The sequence below is a fragment of the Microcaecilia unicolor genome, chromosome 1 (genome assembly GCF_901765095.1).
Source record: "Microcaecilia unicolor chromosome 1, aMicUni1.1, whole genome shotgun sequence".
NCBI lineage: Eukaryota > Metazoa > Chordata > Amphibia > Gymnophiona > Siphonopidae > Microcaecilia > Microcaecilia unicolor.
The window spans coordinates 11968117-11992282 of record NC_044031.1 but is presented as its reverse complement, the minus strand read 5'-3'; the positions used below and the strand labels follow the sequence as shown (position 1 = coordinate 11992282).

General features: G+C 47.3%; 1 protein-coding gene across 1 annotated transcript in view; it reads left to right on the top strand.

Moving 5' to 3' along the window:
- The window catches only part of LOC115463017 (zinc finger protein 780A-like), a 39944-nt gene extending 16290 nt beyond the window's left edge, over window positions 1–23654 (top strand). Inside the window, exons 6-9 of the mRNA XM_030193182.1 lie at window positions 750–876; window positions 5863–5976; window positions 6121–6234; window positions 21870–23654. Coding sequence (XP_030049042.1) covers window positions 750–876; window positions 5863–5976; window positions 6121–6234; window positions 21870–23512 — 1998 coding nt within the window. The 3' untranslated portion in view covers window positions 23513–23654. The remainder of the gene's footprint in view (window positions 1–749; window positions 877–5862; window positions 5977–6120; window positions 6235–21869) is intronic.
- The last annotated feature ends 512 nt before the right edge of the window (window positions 23655–24166 follow it).

Genomic DNA, 24166 nt, shown 5'->3' with positions numbered 1-24166 from the left:
TGCTAGTAGTAATGCAGGTACAAGCACACATACACGCTGAAATGCTGGTATTCTAGGCATTTACGTATGCGGCACCTAGATTATAGAGTTGCCCATTTAATGCCTAGTTCTTCCATTCTGAGGGAGTTGCGTTGGATACCTGTAAAATATCGCACACTACTTAAATGTCTTCCTACTAGAAACCTTCATTCTTCTTAACAGTGCTGTGGTTTATAAAACATCCATGAGACAGTGTGTGTTTTCAGTATGACGTACACAACTGTAACAGTTTACCTTGGTACCCGGTCAAAATAGCCCCGACAAAAAAGCTCTAAACAGAAAACGTTCCCGACATAATAGCCCCTTACATAACAGCCACTGTCAAAAGGGCCCAATCAGGCTGCCCAGATTATGGCACTGCATTTTTTTCTAGGGGCTATTTTGTCAAGGGCTATTTTGTTACCAGGCTGTTTTTTCAGGGCTATTATGTCGGGGTGCTGTTTACCTTTGAAGTTGTGGTGTGTGTAGTATTATTTGATTTAAAAAAAAAGGCTTGGCTGTTTTCTTCTACTTTCCCATTTTATTTTGAATGATTTTCTGTTTCTGTAATTGTTTCTTTTTATGTGAACTATTACAAATGTTTCTTGTAAACCATCTAGAAGTATGTTGATAGGTGTATATATAACAAAATAAAATAGATGGGTGAATATTTAAAATGAAATGAAAAAATAATGACATTTTGATGTAGGGTGTCCTGTTTGCTGTTCTAGGCCTTGGTCACATTCAGGGATGTCGCTGCTTATTTCTTGGACGTAGAGTGGGACATTCTGGGAGAAAGGCAGAAAGAGCTGTACAAGGAGGTCATCAAGGAGATTCATGACATCCTCTTGTCACAAGGTAAATATGTTTCTCTGTCATCTACCACACAAGTGCATCATCATAATAAGGATAAAATAATAATAATAAAACTTTATTTATAACCCGCTTTATCTTTAAAAGTCTAAGCGGAGAACAAATCACATACAAAATATTAAAAAACAAAGCAATGAAAGTTATTTCTTTGCACAACAAACTATACAAAAAGCTCTACAATTCAAAAACAGCAGATTAAAATTTATATGGTATTAAAATAATTTGTACATCAGAGGAACCAAAAGCCTGAAGAAATCAGTGAGTTTTCAATGCTTTTTTAAAACTGGTCCATATTTTGTATTGAATGAAGTTCATTGGGTAAAGCATTCCATAATTTCAGACCTTTGATGTAGAGAATGGACGATCTACATTCTTCTAAATAAACCTGATGAAGGCACGTCAAGTAGCTGTTTCTGAGATGATGTCAGAGAGTGAGTAGGTCGATAACATCTTAGAGTGGCACTAAGAGTTGGTGAAATATTACCATTCGATATTTTGAAAGCTAGCAATCAAATTTTAAATTCAATGCGAAATTTACAGGGAGCCAATGCAGTGATTTCAAAATTGGAGTATCATGATCATAACAATTTATAAAATACCTTTGCTGTTATGTTTCCAACCTGGTTTTTCATAGATAATGTAGTGTCAAGTTGCACCCCCAAATTTTTATTCCATAGCGTCCCACAGATCAATCCAGAGACTTGTGGGTTATGTCCTTCTACCAGCAGGTGGAGATAGAGAGAATACCAGAGGCTTGCTATATGTGGTCATGTGCAGCCAACAACACCTCAGTATTCTCTCTATCTAGCAGGTGGACGGTCATAGCTGTGCAGCTCTGGATGGATCCGGCTCCTAGTACTCTCTGAGGATCTGGTTGAGACTGGACTGGGGTTGAGGCCCGAACTGGGCATTTGGGGTGCACACCTGGTGGTGTCAGGTCCCTCCCTCTCTCCCCCCAACACCCCCCCCCCCCCCTCTCAACTGCTGGTGTCGGTTACTAGAATCCAGCTGGCTGTCTCTCCTGCCTCTTTAAAAAAAAGCAAAAAAACAGCCTTGAGGTAAGCTGAGTGTTTTTCTGTGCTCTGGAGGACTCCTCTCTAGAACAGTAGTTCGGCGCGGGGGGAGGGAGAGGGACCGTGCTTCGGCGGTCTGTAGTATGTCGGTGCCTTTAGAGGCTGCGAAGCGCTGCTCCCGGTGTGAGAGCCAGCGAGCAGCGTCAGGGGAATGCGAGTCGTGTTTGCGCCAAACCGCATTGGATATAGAGCGCGCTTTAACTCCTCCTGGCAAGGCCGACGGTGGGTCAGCATCAGGTGCTAGTTTGGCAGGAAGCTCCGGGCCCACGGTGATGTGCGCACTGGCGGGTGCCATTTTATTCAGTGTTTCTGCGCTCGGACAGCGTGGCGCTGGACAGTTTTTCGGCAGCTCCCTCTTTGAGCTGTGAAGAGCTTTCAGGCACTTCAGACGCAGTGAGTGCCTCTGTACTTTGTTTTTAAAGCGCACTGGGGGTCCATTAGCCTCTTCTTTGCCCTCTCAGGCTGACCCTCCCCCCCCCCCCCCCCCCATCTTGCCCTTCTCTCAATCTTTGTTGACCAAGCGGCCTAGATTGGTGTTTATGGAGTTGGAGAAGGTTTCAGATGGGGAGGAAGATCACTGTCCTGGGGTTCTCCCTCTGGATCCGCGGAATTCATGGAAGACGCGTATCTTCAGCCAGAGAAAGGGGATGTCCCCACTGCGGCACGTTTGTTCCACAGGGTGGAACTTCTTATTTTGATTATCTGGGCACTAGAAATTTTGAATATTTCTTCTCCAGACGTGTTGGCGGTGTCTCCTCCTCCTTCCATAATGTCTGGCACTAAGTGCCATTCTAGGTCTTTTCATATTTATGAGGCCATGAAAATTCTTATTTCAGCTCAATGAGACACAGCTGATCGTGGCCTCAAGGTGGCACAGGCTATGGGACCCGCTCCCGGCGTCAGATTTGGAAGCCCTTAGGCTCCCAGCGGTGGATTTGTTAATTACGACGGTTACCAAGAAGACCACTCTTCCAGTGGAAGGTGACACAGCCCTTAAGGATCCTCAGGATAGGAAGCTGGAATCTTCACTGAAGTTATTTTTCAAAGTAACAGTCCTTTGCCTGCAAGCGTCAGTGTGTGGATCCTATGCGGCTCGGGCGTGCCTGTCGTGGGTCCAGAAAGCGTCCTCGACAGAAGAGCTGGTTAATTTTTTACCGGCTTTGTAAATTTTGTTAGTGTTTGATTTCTATCATGAGGCTTATTCGTTCCACTATTTTTTTTGTGACTTTATATCAAAATTAATAACTGACATTTAAATTCGTGTCATTTTAACTTCAAAGATTTGTGCCAAAAATCAAAGCTGCACTGAGTTGCAGATACTTAGCTTTGAGCTTCAAAACGCCATCAGCAAAGTGAGAATCAAACAGCACCCAGCTTTTAAAGTTCAACGGGGCCCATTCGTTTCACCCCTTATCCGGGCTTCATCAGGAACAATGTTCTGTGGTGGCGCTGAAAAGATAATATCAGTCAACATACGGCAACTTATAAAACTTATCACAAGAAAATATACAAAGGAAAACAACTTAACCAACTCACAAAGGCACTAGCTAGCTCATTCGCTTAGAAAGATTCAAAATGGCGCTGCGACGTCACACGCCAAAAAGGGAGTATATATAGTGTCATCAATGCAGAACTTACAAGATTTAAAGGGCCAGACTCACTCTTACTAGTGCACAGCTTGTTAATGGAAATCTGGAATGGTGCATTTCAACACTGAATAATTTAATTAATAAAATATATGCCAATCAATTGAACTGTTTAGTCTATGTCCAGACTAGCCCACTCCTCAAGTCACTTCACTGGCTCCCTATCCGCTTTTTTTTGGCGTATGGGTGAAGGACGTCCTTTGCTATGCCTCAAAATGTGGATGTTTCTGTGAGAAGAATGTCCATGCCTTTGCTATGCCTCTGACACCCCCTTTATTTATTTGGATTTTGGATCACAAGTAGCAGCAGTGGGATCTGAACTGGCCACCTCTGGACTGCAAGACCAGTCTTCTAACCACTAGGCCACTCCTTCACTCCACTCCACTCCCTTGAAATTTGGCCGTCCCTGTGGAGGGGGGGGGTCAGTATGCAGGTCCCTGGGGGGAGAGGTATGTGTGTGTCAGCGGAGGCATAACGAAGCCATGGACATCCTTCTTTCAAACATTTTGGACATCCTCAACTGCCCCCCCCCCCCCCCCACAGGGATGACCAAATTTCAAGGGAGTGGAGTGGAGTGGAGGACTGGCCTAGTGGTTAGAGGACTGGTCTTGCAGTCCAGAGGTAGCCAGTTCAGATCCCACTGCTGCTACTTGTGATCCAAAATCCAAATAAATAAAGGGGGTGTCAGAGGCATAGCAAAGGCATGGACATCCTTCTCACAGAAACATCCACATTTTGGACATCCTCAACTGCCATCGCAGAGGTATAGCGGAGGACATCCTTCAACCATAGAAAAGATGTCCCTGACGAGCACTTGGACATTTTCACCTGGACTTGTGTTTTTCTAAGGTTGTAGACGGCTATTATACACGCAGCTTGTCTGCATGTATGAAGCCGTCTTTGGCATGCACAGTGCAGCCACGCATAACGCTTGGCTGCTCTGCACTGGCTTCTCCTCCTTAGGAAGGAAATCGTGTGCAAATGAGCTAACAGCGAGCAGCTCATTTGCATGCGATTTCCTTCATGCATGCCGTTCCTTTCCGAATCGCTAAAGGATCGGTAAGGGAAGGGATTTTTCCGTTCAGTTAGTGGGACCAGTGCAGTACGAGTGCTGGCTCCTCCCATGACTAAATGGCTTGGATTTGGTTGTTTCTGAGATGGGTGTCCTCGCTTTCCATTATCGCTGAAAATCAGAAACGACCAAGTCCTGGGGACGAACATCTCTAAGGTCGACCTAAATTTGCTGATTTGGGCGTCCCCGATCGTATTAAAGAAATGAAAGATGGCCACCCATCTTGTTTCAATAATACAGGTTTCCCCGCCCCTTGCTGGAGCCGTCCTGCGAGGATGTCCCCAGGAAAACTTGGGCATCCCTTTCGATTATGCCCCTCTAGGTGTTATAGGCCGGGCCGGGTTGGTGCATTCCAAAAGCCTCGTTTCTCTCCGAAGCCCCAGCCCTTTCATGGAGACCAACGTGATCCCGCCTCGGGCTCGTGAGCTCAGCCAGCGGCAAGAGCTTCCCAATGATGGGGCCCTGGTCCATCCCCTGTCGGTCATAGGGGGCTGTTTGTCCCTCTTCCTGGGGGAATGGGCCAGGGTAACTTCTGACGAATGGGTCTTGGAGGTCATCCGAGATGGTTTCAAACTGGAGTTTGCTCATCCTCTGTCAGATTGCTTTCTCGAGTCCCCATGCAAGTCACCCATCAAGGTGAAGGCAATCTGACAAACCTTGGACAACTTACTTCAACTCGGGACAGTTCGGCTGGTTCTGCAGTCAAAGCTTGGACAGGGCCGTTATTCCATATACTTTGTGGTTCCCAAAAAGGCAGGCTCTCACTGGCCAGTCTTGGATCTCAAAAAGGTAAACAAGGCGCTCTGAGTACGTCACTTCCGCATGGAAACCCTCCACTCCGTTATTGCAGTTTTTGACCGCCCTCGATCTCAAGGAGGCTTACCTTCATATTCCCATTTGGCTTCCTCAGGTAACGACTAATTTTTCCATCTGATGGACGATAGGGATATTAGCAGAGTCTATGAAGAGAAAACGTCTATGATATAATCTTAATCAAGTGTCAGGCCACTGCTGCCTCTTCTCTCCAAGTTTTGTCACACAAATACACACGTCTCAAGATATCTATACACACATCTCCGTGCACACATCACACACTGCTCCATCAAAACATGAAGCGGAGGGAACCTCCCGAGGGATTCTATAAATACAATTTCAACGTAATTTTCCTTCTTATCAACAGGCTATTCAATTGTTAATCCGGATGTTATATTCAAGATTAAAAAGGAAGATGAGAAATATTTCACTCAACAATTTGAGTGGGAGGGAAAAGAAAATCTAAATGACTCCAACAACAGTAAGTAAATGTTCTGGATTTAACAGGCTTTGCATTTTTAGATCACGGGAGATTGGTCATTAACATCAAACATTTGGACATGTTTCCTGATTTAATATTATCAGATACTTGGTGAATCCTTGTAAATTTGTTTTCTCATCACAGACCTTCCAGTTGTAACATCTGTGTTGTCACTGAGTATTAAGCAAGAGGAAGAGCTCCCCGTCATGGAAAATCCTGAATCACCGGTGGCTGAACAGACTCACCCTTCTGTAACAAGTAAGTATAAAATTCCTCTTGCACATCTTACTAAGGTCAGCCGAGACCATTCAGGAATTCAGCGCTGGTGGAATAAAAGTCTGTCATCTCCTCTTCTCCTTCCACTGTCTATTTCCCTACTTTGGAGATGGGGTTTGGACCTCTTGAAAGCTGCCCAGGAGAGAATCTTCAACTGAAACCAGGTACTAGCCTCTTGTTCTGCTTGCACCCATTGTTGTTTTGTTACTGTTTGAATCCTGCTAGTCAGACAGGGGAATGCTTGAAACCGCTCCTGATTGGTCCATCAGGGGCTGCGCTGATGTCAGTCTGTCTATTTAAGCCCACCCCTCCCATCAACCCCTGCTTTGGTGTTTACTCTAAATCTCTGTGTGAGCTGTTAGCTCTGTGCTTGCCTGGAGTAGTTTCTCCTCTCCTGGCTGCAGTTTCTGTTTGCTCTGTCTCTGTCTGTGTGTGGCTAATTACCCCTCTCCCTACACCTGGGAATCTCTGTTTAGCTCTGGTGCCCTGGTTCTGTTCCAGTTTCTTGTTTGCTGCCCTTCCTTCAGAGTTCGTTCTGTGTTTGTTTCTGCCTGTCAGGTCCTGTCCCTTATTTCTTTCTGTGGGGGTTGTTTGTTTGTTTTTCTTCGTTCTCCCCGATTACCCCTTGTTTGCCCTATTCCCTGCCTCTGGTTTCTATTTGAGTGCTCAGCTGGGTTTAACCCTTTGTCTGCAGAGCTTCTCTGCTTCTGGCAGTTATTTGTTATTGCAGTCTTCCCTTTGTGTCTGCTCCAGTACTTCCTTTACTACCTCCAGTATTGCTGAGCACTGTCCCTTTCTGTACTGGTGTGTGTGTGTGTGTTAGGCTCCGTTCTACTACTACTTATCATTTCTATAGTGCTACTGGACGTACGCAGCGCTGTATACTTGAACATGAAGAGACAGTCCCTGCTCGACAGAGCTTACAATCTAATTAGGACAGACAAACAGGACAAACAAAAGATAAGGGAATATTAAAGTGAGGATGATAAAATAAGGGTTCTGAGTGAATAAGGGTTAGGAGTTAAAAGCAGCATTAAAAAGGTGGGCTTTTAGCTTAGATTTGAAGACAGCCAGAGATGGAGCTTGACGTACCGGCTCAGGAAGTCTATTCCAGGCATATGGTGCAGCAAGATAAAAGGAATGAAGTCTGGAGTTAGCAGTGGAGGAGACGGGTGCAGATAAGAGAGATTTACCCAGTGAACGGAGTTCCCGGGGAGGAATGTAGGGAGAGATGAGAGTGGTGAGGTACCGAGGAGCTGCAGAGTGAATGCACTTATAGGTCAATAAGAGGAGTTTGAACTGTATGCGGAAACAGATAGGAAGCCAGTTAAGTGACTTGAGGAGAGGGCTAATATGAGCATAACGACCCTGGCGGAATATTAGTCGTGCAGCAGAATTTTGAACAGATTGAAGAAGAGAGAGATGGCTAAATGGGAGACCTGTGAGAAGCATGTTGCAATAGTCTAAGCGAGAGGTGATAAGAGCGTGGATGAGGGTTCTGGTAGTGTGCTCAGAAAGGAAAGGGCGAATTTTGCTGATATTGTAGAGAAAGAAACGACAGGTTTTAGCAGTCTGTTGAATATGTGCAGAGAAGGAGAGGGAGGAGTCGAAGATGACCCCAAGGTTACGAGCTGATGAGACAGGAAGGATGAGAGTGTTATCCACAGAAATAGAGAATGGGGGAGGAGGAGAGGTTGGTTTAGGGTGAAAGATAAGAAGCGCAGTCTTGGTCATGTTTAGTTTCAGATGGCGCTGAGACATCCAGGCAGCAATGTCAGACAGGCAGGCTGATACTTTGGCCTGGATTTCGGCTGAGATTTCTGGTGTGGAGAGGTAGATCTGGGAGTCATCAGCATAAAGATGATACTGAAAACCATGGGATGAGATCAGAGTACCAAGGGAAGAAGTTTAGATAGAGAAGAGAAGAGGTCCCAGGACAGATCCCTGAGGTACACCAACTGACAGTGGGATAGAAGTAGAAGAGGATCCACTAGAGTATACACTAAAGGTACGCTGGGAGAGATAAGAAAACCAGGAAAGAACAGAGTTCTGAAATCCAAGCGAGGACAGTGTATCAAGGAGTAGGCTGTGATCAACAGTGTCAAAAGCAGCAGATAGATCGAGAAGGATGAGGATAGAATAGAGACCTTTAGATCTGGCTAGGAACAGATCATTGGAGACTTTAGCAAGCGTTGTTTCAGTTGAACGAATGGGGGCGAAAGCCAGATTGAAGTGGATCAAGAATAGCTTGAGATGAAAGAAAGTCAAGTCAAGGCGGTGAATAGCATGTTCAAGTATCTTGGATAGGAAAGGGAGGAGGGAGATGGGGCGATAGTTGGAAGGACAGGTATGGTCCAATGAAGGTTTTTTTAAGGAGTGGTGTGACTACGGCATGTTTGAAGGCATCAGGAACGGTCGCAGTGGACAGTGAAAGATTGAGGATATGATAGATAAACGGGATGACAGTACGAGAGATAGTGTTAAGTAGATGGGTGGAAATAGGATCAGAGGAACAGGTAGTTAGTTTTGAGGAGGAAAGAAGATGTGTAGTTTCCTCTTCAGTGATTTCAGAAAAGGAAGAAAAGGAGGCAGGGGTTGGAGGGTTGAGAGAATGGACTAAGGGAAGGAGAGGTGGTGGTGACCTGGTTGAGAATTCAAGTTTAATCTTGTGAACCTTATCATGAAAGAACTCAGCCAGAGTCTGGGGGGAAAGTGAAGGGGGGCTTGGAGGTGAAGACACTTTGAGGAGAGAGTTCAAAGTGGCAAAGAGACGACGAGGGTTTAAGCCAAGGGAATTAGTCAACTGGATGTAATAGTCCTGTTTGCCAAGTAAAAGAGCAGACTGGAAGGAGGTCAGCAAGAATTTGAAATGTATGAAGTCAGCATGGGCACGGGATTTCAGCTCAAGGCGTTCGGCAGAGCAGGCACAGGAACGTAGGTAGCGGATTCTAAAGGTCAGCCAAGGTTGGGGTTTGGTATGTTTTACAGAACGGGGAATGAGAGGAGCGAGAGTATCCAGAGCAGAGGAGAGAATAGTATTATAGGAAGAGACAGCCTCATTGACAGACTTGGATAACATAGTGGTAGAGAAGAGATTTGAAACATTGGAGGACAGAGTAGAAGGGTCAATAGCCTGAAGATTCCTAAATGTATTGGTTAAGATTGGACGGGACTGGGGAGGAGGGTTTTTAAGTGTGAAAGTTATCAGATGATGGTCAGAGAGAGGAAGAGTTGAGGCACAGAAACTGGTGAGTGAGCAGTTTGAGGAGAGGATAAGATCAAGACAGTGGCCGTTCTGGTGAGTGGGGGCAGTGGAGCACAGTTGAAGATTGAAAGAGGATGTTAAAGCAAGAAACAGCGAAACATAAGAGTCAGAGGGATCATTAGAACTATGTCCACCAGGATACAAAATTACCCATTGGACAAGAGAAGGAAAAAGAGGAGGAGGCATAGCAATAATCTATAAATCACTATTCAGAGTTACTACAACAGCAGAATCCATCCTACCCCAACTTGAAATAGCCTCAGTTAGAATCAACCACCCCGATCTACTTGATCAACTAAACCTAATCATTTTCTACAGGCCCCCGGGCAACTGGAAAGATTCACAAACACATTTTATGGACTTCATATCAAACACTTGCGTGTCCTCCCAGAACATCCTCATAGCAGGGGACATCAACCTACACCTCGAAGACACTAACATAAATAGCGTAAACGAATGCAAGGAATTCATCCAACTATGGGAGCTCCACTGGCCTAATATGCAACCCACCCACAAAAAAGGACACACACTAGACATTATAACTCACAAATTCTCATCAGAGCCCATCCTCACTATCACAGATACAAAATGGACAGCTGCACCATGGTCAGATCACTACAAAGCTAATACCTCCCTCTCATGGAAAACAAAAGGGTCACAACGAAAACAGGAAAAAAGAACCTATACCACAAGAGGCAAAATAGACCCACTAACATTCTGGCAAGAACTTTATACTGACGAATGGGCAACTCCCACAGACTCACCCCAATTTCTACAAGAATGGGACAACAAATGTACAGCAATACTAGACAGCATAGCACCGCTCCAAACTAGATCCTCAAAAAGAAAAAACTCCATACCATGGTTCAATGAAGAATTGAAAGACTTAAAAACACAGGTTAGAAGACTGGAAAGAATATGGAGCAAAAGAAAAGACGAAATCACTCTTAATGACTGGAAACAGCTGCAAAGAAAATACAAATACAAAATCAGACAAACTAAAAGAATGTACTACAAAACCATAATAGGACCAAGCTACAAAGATGCACATAAGCTCTTCTCACTTGTGAACAAACTCCTAAACACTACACCGGTTACTTCTAACAACACAGACACCCCATCCGCTACTAACAGCGAATTATTTTAACGAAAAAATCATAAAACTCCGGCGCATGATACCAAACAACACCACCGACTATACAAGAATCCTTGATTGCTTAGATCCAAAACCTGGGGAATACCCAGCTGATTGTTCATGGACCAACTTCGACGAAATCTCAGTAGATGAACTCTCACAATGGCTTAAAAAATATAGCAAGTCTCAATGCAAATTAGACATTTGCCCTGTTAGCTTAATAAGAGCCGCTCCAAAACAATTCAAGAAAGACCTTACGGACCAAATCAACCACAGACTCCAAAATGGCCTATTCCCCACGAATAAAGGAAACATCCTACTCACACCTTTGCCAAAAGACGCTAAAAAAAGCACAATGGACCTAACTAATTATCGACCAGTTGCGTCTATACCGCTCATTACCAAAATAATGGAGGGTATAGTTACGAAACAACTCACTGAATACCTAAATAAACACTCAATTCTACATGAATCACAATCAGGATTTCGATCAAATCACAGCACCGAAACTTTACTAGTGGCGGCAATGAACTCATTCAAAAAAACAATTGCAACTGGCAAGAACATACTAGTACTGCAATTTGACATGTCAAGCGCCTTCGACATGGTTGATCATGGAATATTACTTCATATTCTAGAATACTTCGGAGTCGGAGGCCCGGTCCTCAGGTGGTTCGAGGGATTCCTCACCACCAGATCCTACCAAGTAATAACAGTTCTCCGAGGACAAGCAGGCTGCTTGTTCTCACGACTGGGTTGACGTCCGCGGCAGCCCCCACCAACCGGAAGAAGCTTCGCGGGACGGTCGGCACGCAGGCCACGCCCACCGCGCATGCGCGGCCGCCTTCCCGCCCGTGCGCGACCGCTCCCGCCAGTTACTTTTTTTCCGCGACTGAGAGAGTGGTGCGTTTGCCTCTCTCTCTGTTCAGCCGCCGGATTTTCGACCGCGTTTACGCGGATCGTCGCTTGGATTCCCGTTCGGTTTCCTCTGATTTTGTTTGTATTGTTTAAAAAAAAAAAAAAAAAAAAAAAGAAATTTTTTGCGCGTGTGGAGCACGCGCTCCCCTTTTTCCCTCGCTTTCTAGCGGGGACACCACGTTGCGGCCTAGTGGCCACTCGGTCGGTTGAGTTTTTCGTGGTGTGATTTTAGCCACCATTGCCGACTTTGACTTCGCCGACGCGATTTTTCCGTCGATGTCCTCGAAGGTCCCGAGTGGATTTAAAAAGTGTGGTCGCTGCGGCCGGCCGATCTCGCAGACCGACACCCACGCTTGGTGCCTCCAGTGCCTCGGGCCGGAGCACAATCTCAAGTCGTGCGCTTTGTGTCTCGGTCTCCGGAAACGGACTCAGGTTGCGAGGCAAGTTCTGCGGGACCGTCTTTTTGGAACTTGCGCCGGCCCCTCGACGTCGACCTCGACGGCATCGGTATCGAAGGCCGGTTCTTCGGTACCGGTATCGATGCCCGAGACATCGGCACCGATGGCAGCGACCCCAGGAGAACAGGTCCCGTCGGCCCGCCGGTCCGCCGGTGAGAGTGGGGTTGAGAGGCCGCGTGGGCAGTCGGCCCCGGTCACTCCCTCAACTCGTGAGCCACGGGACCGAACCCTGTCGGACCCGGTACCTCGAGACCGAGGGGGATCGACCTCCTCCTCCTCCATGCCCTCCGGCGCCGGTGACGTGCACCGGAAAAAAGATAAGAAGCGCCGTCACCGGGAGCCCTCGGTGCACCCTGAAGAGGAGTCGACGCCGAAGCGTCATCGCAGAGAGGAGAGATCTCCGTCGGTGGTGGAGGTACCGACGCGTCGGGGTTCCGGCACCTCGGTGCCGTCTCCTGGCCCCCAGCAGCTTCTGGCACCGACACCCTTACCGGCCCCACCGCCTTTCCCGGCAGCGGGCCTGGACGAGTGCCTCAGAGCCATCCTTCCGGGGATCCTGGAAGGGCTGATGCGCCAGGCTGTGCCGGCGTCGGGGGTGCTTGCGCCCCCGGCGCCGATGACTGTGGCGCCGGCGAGCTCTAGCCCGGCGCCGGGGCTGTCGACACCGCCGCCGCTTGCGGTGCCGGTCTCGACCGCCACGCAGGTGGAGTCCCCGTCGACGTCGATGGAGGGAGCTCCGTCCCCGCCGGCGCGGGAGTCCACCGCTCGACGACACCGAGACCTTGGTGCCTCGACGTCGAGCCAGGCCCGGTACCGGACTCAGCTACATGAGCTAATGTCCGATACCGAGGATGAGGACTCGTGGGGGGAAGAGGAGGACCCGAGATATTTCTCCTCAGAGGAGTCTACGGGCCTTCCCTCGGACCCCACGCCGTCACCGGAGAGGAAGCTCTCACCTCCTGAGAGTCTCTCCTTTGCCTCCTTTGTGCGGGATATGTCTATAAGCATTCCCTTTCCCGTGGTCTCTGTGGAAGAGCCGAGGGCCGAGATGCTCGAGGTCCTCGACTATCCATCACCACCTAGAGAGTCCTCTACGGTACCGCTGCACAATGTCCTGAAGGAGACGCTGCTTCGGAACTGGGTGCGACCACTAACTAACCCCACCATTCCCAAGAAAGCAGAGTCCCAGTACAGGATCCACTCTGACCCAGAGCTCATGCGGCCCCAGTTGCCCCATGACTCAGCGGTCGTGGATTCTGCTCTCAAGAGGGCACGGAGTTCGAGGGATACCGCCTCGGCGCCCCCGGGGCGGGAGTCTCGCACTCTGGACTCATTTGGGAGGAAGGCCTACCAATCCTCCATGCTCGTGACCCGCATCCAATCTTACCTGCTCTATATGAGCATCCACATGCGGACCAATGTGCAACAGCTGGCGGACCTGGTCGATAAGCTCCCGCCGGAGCAGTCCAGGCCTTATCAGGAGGTGGTCAGGCAGCTGAAGGCGTGCAGAAAGTTCCTGTCCAGGGGGATTTTTGACACCTGTGACGTGGCATCTCGTGCTGCGGCCCAAGGTATAGTGATGCGCAGGCTCTCATGGCTGCGTGCCTCTGACCTGGACAACCGCACCCAGCAGAGACTGGCTGATGTCCCTTGCCGGGGGGATAATATTTTTGGCGAGAAGGTCGAGCAGATGGTTGACCAACTGCATCAGCGGGAAACCGCTCTCGACAAGCTCTCCCACCGGGCGCCTTCAGCACCCGCCCCCGCGGGCGGGCGTTTTTTCCCGGGCTCGGCAGGCTGCACCCTATTCTTTTGCGAAGCGTAGGTACAACCAGCCGGCCCGAAGGCCTCGTCAGGCACAGGGACAGCCCCAGCGCGCTCGTTCCCGTCAACAGCGTGCGCCTAAGCAGCCCCCTGCGCCTCCACAGCAAAAGCCGGGGACGGGCTTTTGACTGGATCCATGGGAACGTAGCCGCCCTACAAGTGTCCGTGCCGGACGACCTGCCGGTCGGAGGGAGGTTAAAATTCTTTCACCAAAGGTGGCCTCTCATAACCTCCGACCAGTGGGTTCTCCAAATAGTGCGGTACGGATACGCCCTGAATTTGGCCTCCCTGCCTCCAAATTGTCCTCCGGGAGCTCAGTCTTTCAGCTCCCATCACAAGCGGGTACTTGCAGAGGAACTCTCCGCCCTTCTCAGCGCCAATGCGGTCGAGCCCGTACCACCCGGGCAGGAAGGGCAGGGATTCTATTCCAGGTACTTCCTTGTGGAAAAGAAAACAGGGGGGATGCGTCCCATCCTAGACCTGAGAGGCCTGAACAAATTCCTGGTCAAAGAAAAGTTCAGGATGCTTTCCTTGGGCACCCTTCTGCCAATGATTCAGAAAAACGATTGGCTATGTTCCCTGGATTTAAAGGACGCATATACTCACATACCGATACTGCCAGCTCACAGACAGTATCTCAGATTCCGCCTGGGCGCACGCCACTTTCAGTATTGTGTGCTGCCATTTGGGCTCGCCTCTGCCCCACGAGTGTTTACCAAGTGCCTCGTGGTGGTAGCGGCCTACCTACGCAAGCTGGGAGTGCACGTGTTCCCATATCTCGACGATTGGCTGGTCAAGAACACCTCGGAGGCAGGAGCCCTCCGGTCCATGCAGTGCACTATTCAACTTCTGGAGCTGCTGGGGTTTGTGATAAATTACCCAAAGTCCCATCTCCAGCCAACTCAGTCTCTGGAATTCATAGGAGCGCTGCTGAATTCCCAGACGGCTCAGGCCTACCTTCCCGAAGCGAGGGCCACCAATCTCTTGGCCCTGGCTTCGCAGACCAGAGCGTCTCAGCAGATCACAGCTCGGCAGATGTTGAGACTTCTGGGTCATATGGCCTCCACAGTTCATGTGACTCCCATGGCTCGTCTTCACATGAGATCTGCTCAATGGACCCTAGCTTCCCAGTGGTTTCAAGCCACCGGGAATCTAGAGGATGTCATCCGCCTCTCCACCAGTTGCCGCACTTCACTGCTCTGGTGGACCATACGGACCAATTTGACCCTGGGACGTCCATTCCAAATTCCGCAGCCCACGAAAGTGCTGACGACGGATGCATCTCGCCTGGGGTGGGGAGCCCATGTCGATGGGCTTCACACCCAGGGTCTGTGGTCCCTCCAGGAAAAGGATCTGCAGATCAACCTCCTGGAGCTCCGAGCGATCTGGAACGCACTGAAGGCTTTCAGAGATCGGCTGTCCTGCCAAATTATCCAAATTCGGACAGACAATCAGGTTGCAATGTATTACGTCAACAAGCAGGGGGGCACCGGATCTCGCCCCCTGTGTCAGGAAGCCGTCGGTATGTGGCGTTGGGCGTGTCGGTTCGGCATGCTTCTCCAAGCCACGTACCTGGCAGGCGTAAACAACAGTCTGGCCGACAGACTGAGCAGAGTCATGCAACCGCACGAGTGGTCGCTCCATTCCAGAGTGGTACGCAAGATCTTCCGAGAGTGGGGCACCCCCTCGGTGGATCTTTTCGCCTCTCAGACCAACCACAAGCTGCCTCTGTTCTGTTCCAGACTTCAGACACACGGCAGGCTAGCGTCAGATGCCTTTCTCCTTCATTGGGGGACCGGCCTCCTGTATGCTTATCCTCCCATACCTTTGGTGGGGAAGACCTTACTGAAGCTCAAGCAAGACCGCGGCACCATGATTCTGATAGCGCCCTTTTGGCCCCGTCAGATCTGGTTCCCTCTTCTTCTGGAGTTGTCCTCCGAAGAACCGTGGAGATTGGAGTGTTTTCCGACTCTCATTTCGCAGAACGACGGAGCGTTGCTGCACCCCAACCTTCAATCCCTGGCTCTCACGGCCTGGATGTTGAGGGCGTAGACTTCGCTGCGTTGGGTCTGTCTGAGGGTGTCTCCCGGGTCTTGCTTGCCTCTAGGAAGGATTCCACTAAAAAGAGTTACTTTTTCAAGTGGAGGAGGTTTGTCGTTTGGTGTGAGAGCAAGGCCCTAGAACCTCGTTCTTGCCCTGCACAGAACCTGCTTGAATACCTTCTGCACTTATCAGAGTCTGGCCTCAAGACCAACTCAGTAAGGAATCACCTTAGTGCGATTAGTGCTTACCATTATCGTGTGGAAGGTAAAGCCATCTCTGGAGAGCCTTTAGTCGTTCGATTCATGAGAGGCTTGCTTTTGTCAAAGCCCCCTATCAAGCCTCCTACTGTGTCATGGGATCTCAACGTCGTCCTCACCCAGCTGATGAAACCTCCTTTTGAGCCACTGAATACCTGCCATCTGAAGTACTTGACCTGGAAGGTCATTTTCTTGGTGGCAGTTACTTCAGCTCGTAGGGTCAGTGAGCTTCAAGCCCTAGTAGCTCATGCTCCATATACTAAATTTCATCACAACAGAGTAGTGCTCCGCACTCACCCAAAGTTCCTGCCGAAGGTGGTGTCGGAGTTCCATCTTAACCAGTCAATTGTCTTGCCAACATTCTTCCCCAGGCCGCATACCCGCCCTGCTGAACGTCAGTTGCACACATTGGACTGCAAGAGAGCATTGGCCTTCTACTTGGAGCGGACACAGCCCCACAGACAGTCCGCCCAATTGTTTATTTCTTTCGACCCTAACAGGCTAGGGGTCGCTGTCGGGAAACGCACCATCTCCAATTGGCTAGCAGATTGCATTTCCTTCACTTACGCCCAGGCTGGGCTGGCTCTTGAGGGTCATGTCACGGCTCATAGTGTCAGAGCCATGGCAGCGTCGGTGGCCCACTTGAAGTCAGCCACTATTGAAGAGATTTGCAAGGCTGCGACGTGGTCATCTGTCCACACATTCACATCACATTACTGCCTCCAGCAGGATACCCGACGCGACAGTCGGTTCGGGCAGTCGGTGTTGCAGAATCTGTTTGGGGTGTAAATCCAACTCCACCCTCCAGGACCCGAATTTATTCTGGTCAGGCTGCACTCTCAGTTAGTTGTTCTTCGTAGGTCAATTTCTGTTGTACCCTCGCCGTTGCGAGGTTCAATTGACCTGGGTTATTGTTTTGAGTGAGCCTGAGAGCTAGGGATACCCCAGTCGTGAGAACAAGCAGCCTGCTTGTCCTCGGAGAAAGGGTATGATACATACCTGTAGCAGTTGTTCTCCGAGGACAGCAGGCTGATTGTTCTCACCTACCCTCCCTCCTCCCCTTTGGAGTTGTGTGTTTCATATTTTATTGCTTGTCATTCAACTGGCGGGAGCGGTCGCGCACGGGCGGGAAGGCGGCCGCGCATGCGCGGTGGGCGTGGCCTGCGTGCCGACCGTCCCGCGAAGCTTCTTCCGGTTGGTGGGGGCTGCCGCGGACGTCAACCCAGTCGTGAGAACAATCAGCCTGCTGTCCTCGGAGAACAACTGCTACAGGTATGTATCATACCCTATGCCGAAAGATCACCTCCATGGACACCGGAATGCGGAGTTCCTCAAGGATCCCCCTTATCACCTACCATCTTCAACTTAATGATGATACCACTAGCCAAACTATTAGCCAGTCAAAACCTTAACCCTTTCATATATGCAGACGATGTCACAATCTACATCCCGTTCAAACACAATATAACCGAAATCACCAACGAGATCAACCAAGGCCTCAGAATCATGCACACCTGGGCAGATTCATTCCGTCTAAAACTCAACACTGAAAAAATTCAATGCCTAGTACTCACTTCTCAATATAACACAAACAACTACTCCACTATTACTACACCATACTGGACCCTTCCTATCTCAGAAAACCTGAAGATTCTCGGAGTTACCATAGACCGAAACCTCACTCTCGATACCCACGTGAAGAACACGACAAAAAAGATGTTCTACTCGATGTGGAAACTCAAAAGAGTCAAGCCTTATTTCCCGAGAAGCATTTTCCGTACCCTGATACAGTCTATGGTATTAAGTCACTTGGACTACTGTAACACTCTGTACGCCGGCTGCAAAGAACAGACTATTAAGAAACTCCAAACAGCCCAAAATACCGCAGCCAGACTCATATTTGGTAAAACCAAATACGAAAGTGCGACACTCTTAAGAGAGAACCTTCACTGGTTACCACTCAAGGAACGCATCGAATTCAAGATATGCACGATTGTACACAAGATCATTCACGCAGATGCCCCACTTTACATGTCTAATCTAGTGGACCTACCGCCCAGAAACGCCAAGAGATCAGCCCGCAAATTCCTCAACCTGAACTTCCCCAGCTGTAAAGGACTCAAATACAAGCAAGCAAACGCCACCACCTTCTCGTATAGAAGCACACAGCTATGGAATGCGTTACCCCCAACCTTAAAAACCATGGACAATCTAAGCAACTTTCGCAAATCCTTGAAGACACATCTCTTCAACAGATCCTACAAAAAGAACCCCTAAAGACACAAATCACCACACAACCCACCCACACAACCAATTACACCTCCTACATCACCCTATTTAATACCCCCTTCTCTTTCTTCAAATATCTTCGTCCTACCACCGACTATATCTATTATCCTGTCATGAATATGTCATAATAACACTCTGTAAGCCACATTGAGCCTGCAAATAGGTGGGATAATGTGGGGTACAAATGTAATAAATAAATAAATAAATAATGTTAAAATCCCCAAGAATGAGGGAATGAGATGAAGGTTCAAGAAAGAAGGAAAGCCAAGCATCAAAGTCAGTGAGAAAGGAAGAAAGGGACATCAGGGGGTCGATAAATAACTGCTACTCGGAGAGGCAGAGGAGCAAATAGACGGATGGAGTGGACTTCGAAGGAAGAAAAACAGTGAGACTGAGGTAGAAGAGGTTGAAATCTACAAGAGGGTGAAAGTAGTAGCCCGACACCACCTCCGCGGCCAACCGGGCGAAGAGTATGGGAGAAAAGATAACCTCTATGGCATAGGGCCACAACTGAAGCAGAGTCTTCAGGGTAAAGCCAAGTTTCTGTTAGGGCAAGCAGATAGAGAGCACGAGAGATAAAGAAGTCATGGATTTAGGAAAGTTTGTTACAGACAGAGCGGGCATTCCACAGAATGCAAGGCAGGGAAGGAGGTGGGAGGAGAGGAACAGAAATTAGATTGGAGATATCACGGTGTGACCTGCACAAATAGGATGAGAGCTGATGTGGAGGACCAGGACTGGGATTAATGTCCCCAGCGGAGAGCAGGAGAAGGAGTAAAAGAGTACGGAGAAGAGTAGGAGAGGTACGACAACAGTGACGAAGGCAAGATGTACTCAGATAGAAAGGAGATGGACGAATAGAAGGAAGTAAATGTTTAAGGTTGAGAGCTGAGAAAAAGGAAGAGGAAAAAAGAGATGGTGAGATGATGAATACAGATGGTGGACAATGTGTTCCTGGAGTATACAGTGTTTTAAGATGGAGAAACAAATTAGGAAGAGACAGTGCCAAGAAGAAAAAGTGTACTGGAGCCATAAGTAGTAACTGGAAGAAAAATAGATGTAAAGAGAAAATAACGGCGTGCGGCACCTAAAGCAGAGGCCCTGAGTGGATCGGAGTGGACCTGGGAGTCACCCCGGAGAAGGCTGTAAAGGATATGCAGATGAGCTGCAAGTCCTCCACAGCACCTGAAAGGCAGCCGGTGGTAGAGCTGGGCACCTCTCAGCTGAGAAAAGGCTTACCAGGGGTTCTCCCTTTTGCTAACCTTTCCCTTCCCTGTTTACTGAGGGTCTTTGCCTACAGTATCTTATCAGTCCCTCACTTGACGTGTCTCTGTGTAAGCTACCCTTTCTCCTTGTTTACCAGCACTGAGGGTGTTGCTGGTGCTCCAGTCCCCTGGGGGGGGGGGGGGGCCTCGCTTAGTCTCTTTCTCCCCTCCCTAAGTATGACTCGGTTCCAGGTAGGCCGTGAGGCCTGCATGCATGCATTCTGAGTGCATCGGTTCCAGATAGGCCGTGAGGCCCGCCTGAATGCCCTATCTTTCCCTTTCTGTGCAAGTTGGTTGCGTGTGTGTGTGCAGGGCTTGGTAGCTGGGGTCGTGTATAGTGCCTGTTTGGTCCAACCTAGGCCTTGGCCTAAAAGCTATATTAGGCCTTGGCCTAGGTCCAAGGGCTCACGCCCAGACTAACAATTGTTTGGGGTGGATTGGGGGTACCTGCTACTCTGCCTTAGGTTGTGCATCTTGGTAATATTTTTCCAGATTGGGTTTACCCATCCCCCCATTCCCTTTAGACTGGAATACAGCCTCCCGGGCTACTCTGGGTCTGTTCTTTCCCTATATAAAGCTACTGTTATCATTTATTTATTTATTAGGATTTATTTACTGCCTTTTTGAAGGAATTTACTCAAGGCGGTGTACAGTAAGAATAGATCAAACATGAGCAGTAGGCAATTAGAGCAGTAAAAATATTCGAGGTATCCACCCTTGACGTGCCTTCCAAAAGATAACATAAATGTGACGAAACACTGGGTTTCTAAGCCTGAAAACTGTATTATTTCATGAAATGTTTTTCTACTAGTTGGCCAGCAGATAGCTCTTGTTTTGAGTTTTAAAGCTGTAGCAGAAAAAAAGGCTTTCTCTTTTCCAGTTTAAGCTTATGGAAAGGCAATCTGCAATCATTGGCCAGATACTTTCAAAGTTGATGCCCTGGGGCTCTGATTAGCCCTGGACTTCAAACTAGCCAGGAGGTACTGGAAGTTTCTCTATTTTCAGTGTGGGGATACACAGGAGGAACATCTCTGTCCTGAGATCCTGTTCATGGCTTGTGAACAGTTAAGTTCCTGAACTCCCCAGGTGCTACCCAGGTAGTAACAAGTGTTAGATAGTTTTAATGTTGGCCCTTGTTTTGGTGGTTATCTGTTATTGCTTGCTGTACTTTTTCATCTGTTTTTTCAAACATTCACTGTTCGTTTTCATGATAATAAACCTATAGTTTATTAGTTCTGCTGTCCTGGACTGACTAAGTCCTGGTTTGTGTTTTTGGGTTTGCTTTCTAGAAACTGTGGAACTCCTGGAGTGTGGCCCCAGTGTCCTAGAAATCACCAAAGAATAATCTGAGAGTTGGAGACTAGCTCAGAGGCACACAGTCGGTGGGAGGAGGGTGCTAGTATAGAGCACATGCCCAGGTGCAGGCGGTCCTGAGCAATGTTGGAGACAGACCCTCCAGGTGGCCGCAGGGTAATTGGGCTACACAGGCAAAAGGGAGAGATGGTCAGTGAGACTTACGTACAATTTCTCTTAGCTTAGAATTCAAAGACATTGGTTCTGTAAAATGTCATTTTATTTTTGATTGAGAAGGCACATAAAAGATGCATTTCCTGGGACCTAATTGGGCCCATTCTTGTTAGAACCTCTTATCACACTTATACAAGGTAAGGGGTCATGGTTCTGAGGAAAAGGTGACGTTCTCAGGAACCAGTTGGTTTTACTGTTCCATCTTTTCTGTCTCACCTTAAGGCATCCAGGTCTCTTCACCTGCCCTGTTCCCTCCAGAACCCTCCAGCCATAATATAGCGCTGATGGAAACACTGGCCACCTGCTTCCTTCTCTCCAGCTGTTTCCCTCTTTGATCAAACAAAGTCATGGACCTAATTATACTGTAGCAGAGAGGTCCTCTCAGGGAAAGGGGGAGGTTTTGTTCTGAGGTAATTTAATTGCTTTGGCCTGAGTAGTGCAGGGGAATGTTTTTGTGTTTTGTTTAATCCATAGTAAGAGAAATGTATTTAACATCTTCACGTCTGTAAATTTGTACCCTTCATATTTACGAGGCCATATTCTCAAGAATCCCCTGGGGCTGCCTAACCCCCAGTGTTCAGTGGCATTGAAGCAGCTGTAAAATGAATGATCGTACTCTTCTATTTTATCCAACAGATGATGGATTTGGGAATGAGAGTGAAAGAGTGAGAATGTGCGATGAGCAGCAGAAAGAGGAATGGAAACACGAAGACTCCTCCAGAGACAGCACAGATCCTTCAGCAGACTGTGAAGGAGGTATCGGTAGCATAGTACCAACCAATGAGAAAGCAGCAGCTCAGAAAGGAGAAAGATTAGAGAGACAAAAGAGAAACTGTAGCTGTTTCCCAAGACTTTTACAACCTGGAAGACTCAAAGATGAGAGAGATTTTAAAAGTGCTGATGTTTGGGAAACCTCCAATTTTATTGAGCACCACGTAAGTGGGCTTAGGACTGAAATTCATGACTGCCAAGGTATGTACAAAACTAATCCATCTGGATACTCTGGAAACTGTGAAAAACCATGTAAATATTCTGAATGTGATAAATGTTCCAGTGAGAAAAGGAACCTACAACTGCATAAAATAGGTCACATGGAACATAAACCATTTAAATGTTCAGAATGTGATAAATGTTTCAGCAATATGGCCGTGGTGAAACCTCATGAATGGACACATACCGGAGAGAAACCACTTAACTGTTCAGAATGTGATAAATGTTTCAATACGAAGTTTGAGGTAAAATGTCATGAAATGATTCATACAGGACAGAAACTATTTAAATGTTCAGAATGTGATAAGCGTTTCAGAAGCAAGGCTGAGGTGACAGTTCATGAATTGACTCATAGAGAGAATTTTAAATGTTCACAATGTCATAAATGCTTCAGAACCAAGGGCAACCTGAAAGTTCATGAAAGGATTCATGCAGGAGAGAAACCATTTAAATGTTCAGAATGTGATAAATGCTTTAGCTTCAAAAAGCATCTGAAACGGCATGAAATGATTCATACTGGAGAGAGACCATTTAACTGTTCAGAATGTGATAATTGTTTCAGATCCAAGGTTGATTTAGAACGGCATGAAATGATTCATACAGGAGACAGACCATTTAACTGTTCAGAATGTGATAAATGTTTCAGATCCAAGGCTGAGGTGAAGCTTCATGAATTGACTCATAGAGAGAAACCATTTAAATGTTCAAAATGTGATAAATGCTTTAGCTTCAAAGAGCATCTGAAACGGCATGAAATGATTCATACAGGAGAGGGACCATTTAACTGTTCAGAATGTGATAAATGTTTCAGATCCAAGGTTGACTTAGAACGGCATGAAATGATTCATACAGGAGACAGACCATTTAACTGTTCAGAATGTGATAAATGTTTCAGAACCAAGGTGAATCTGGGAAGGCACAAGAGGACTCATTCAGGAGAGAAACAATTTAACTGTTCAGAATGTGATAAATGTTTCAGAACCAAGGGTGACTTAGAAAGTCACGAAAGGATTCATACAGGAGAGAAACCATTTAAATGTTCAGAATGTGATAGATGTTTCAGAGTCAAGGCATATGTGACACGTCATGAAATGACTCATACTGGAGAGAAACCATTTAACTGTTCAGAATGTGATAAATGTTTCAGAACAAGGGTAAGGCTGGAAAACCACAAAAGGACTCATACCGGAGAGAAACCATTTCAATGTTCAGAATGTGATAAATTGTTTAGCTTCAAAGGGAATCTGAAACGGCATGAATGGATTCATACCGGAGAGAAACCTTTTTAAATGTTCAGAATGTGAAAAGTGCTTCAAATGGAAGACCTACCTGAATATTCACAAAAGGACTCATATTCGACAGAAACAATTCATATGTTCAGAATGTGATAAATGTTTCATAAGGAAGGCTGAGCTACAACGGCCTGAAAGAACTCATACAGGAGAGAAACCATTTCAATCTTCAGAATGTGATAAATGTTTCACAAGGAAGGCTGAGCTACAATGGCATGAAAGAACTCATACAGGAGAGAAACCATTTCAATGTTCAGAATGTGATAAATGTTTCCATAGGAAGGACCAACTGAAAGAGCACTAAAGGACTCGTACGGGAGAGAAACCATAAGTGTTCCAAATGTGATAAATGTTTCAGAAGGAAGGCCTAGGAGAAAGTTCACGAAAACTCATATGGAAGAAAAAACATTTAAATATTAAGTATGTGATAAATGTTTTAATAAGAAGGTCCAATTGAAATAGCACAAAAGGATTCATATGGGAGGGAAACCATTTTAATGTTCCTGAATGCCATATCAAGCTACAACATGAAATGACTTATACAATAAACCAGTTAAATGTTCTAAATGTTTTAGAAGTGATGCTGCAATGGCATACAGGGTCTCACCGGAGAGAAAAATGGTTTAAAATAAATGTGTAAAGGGACCATTT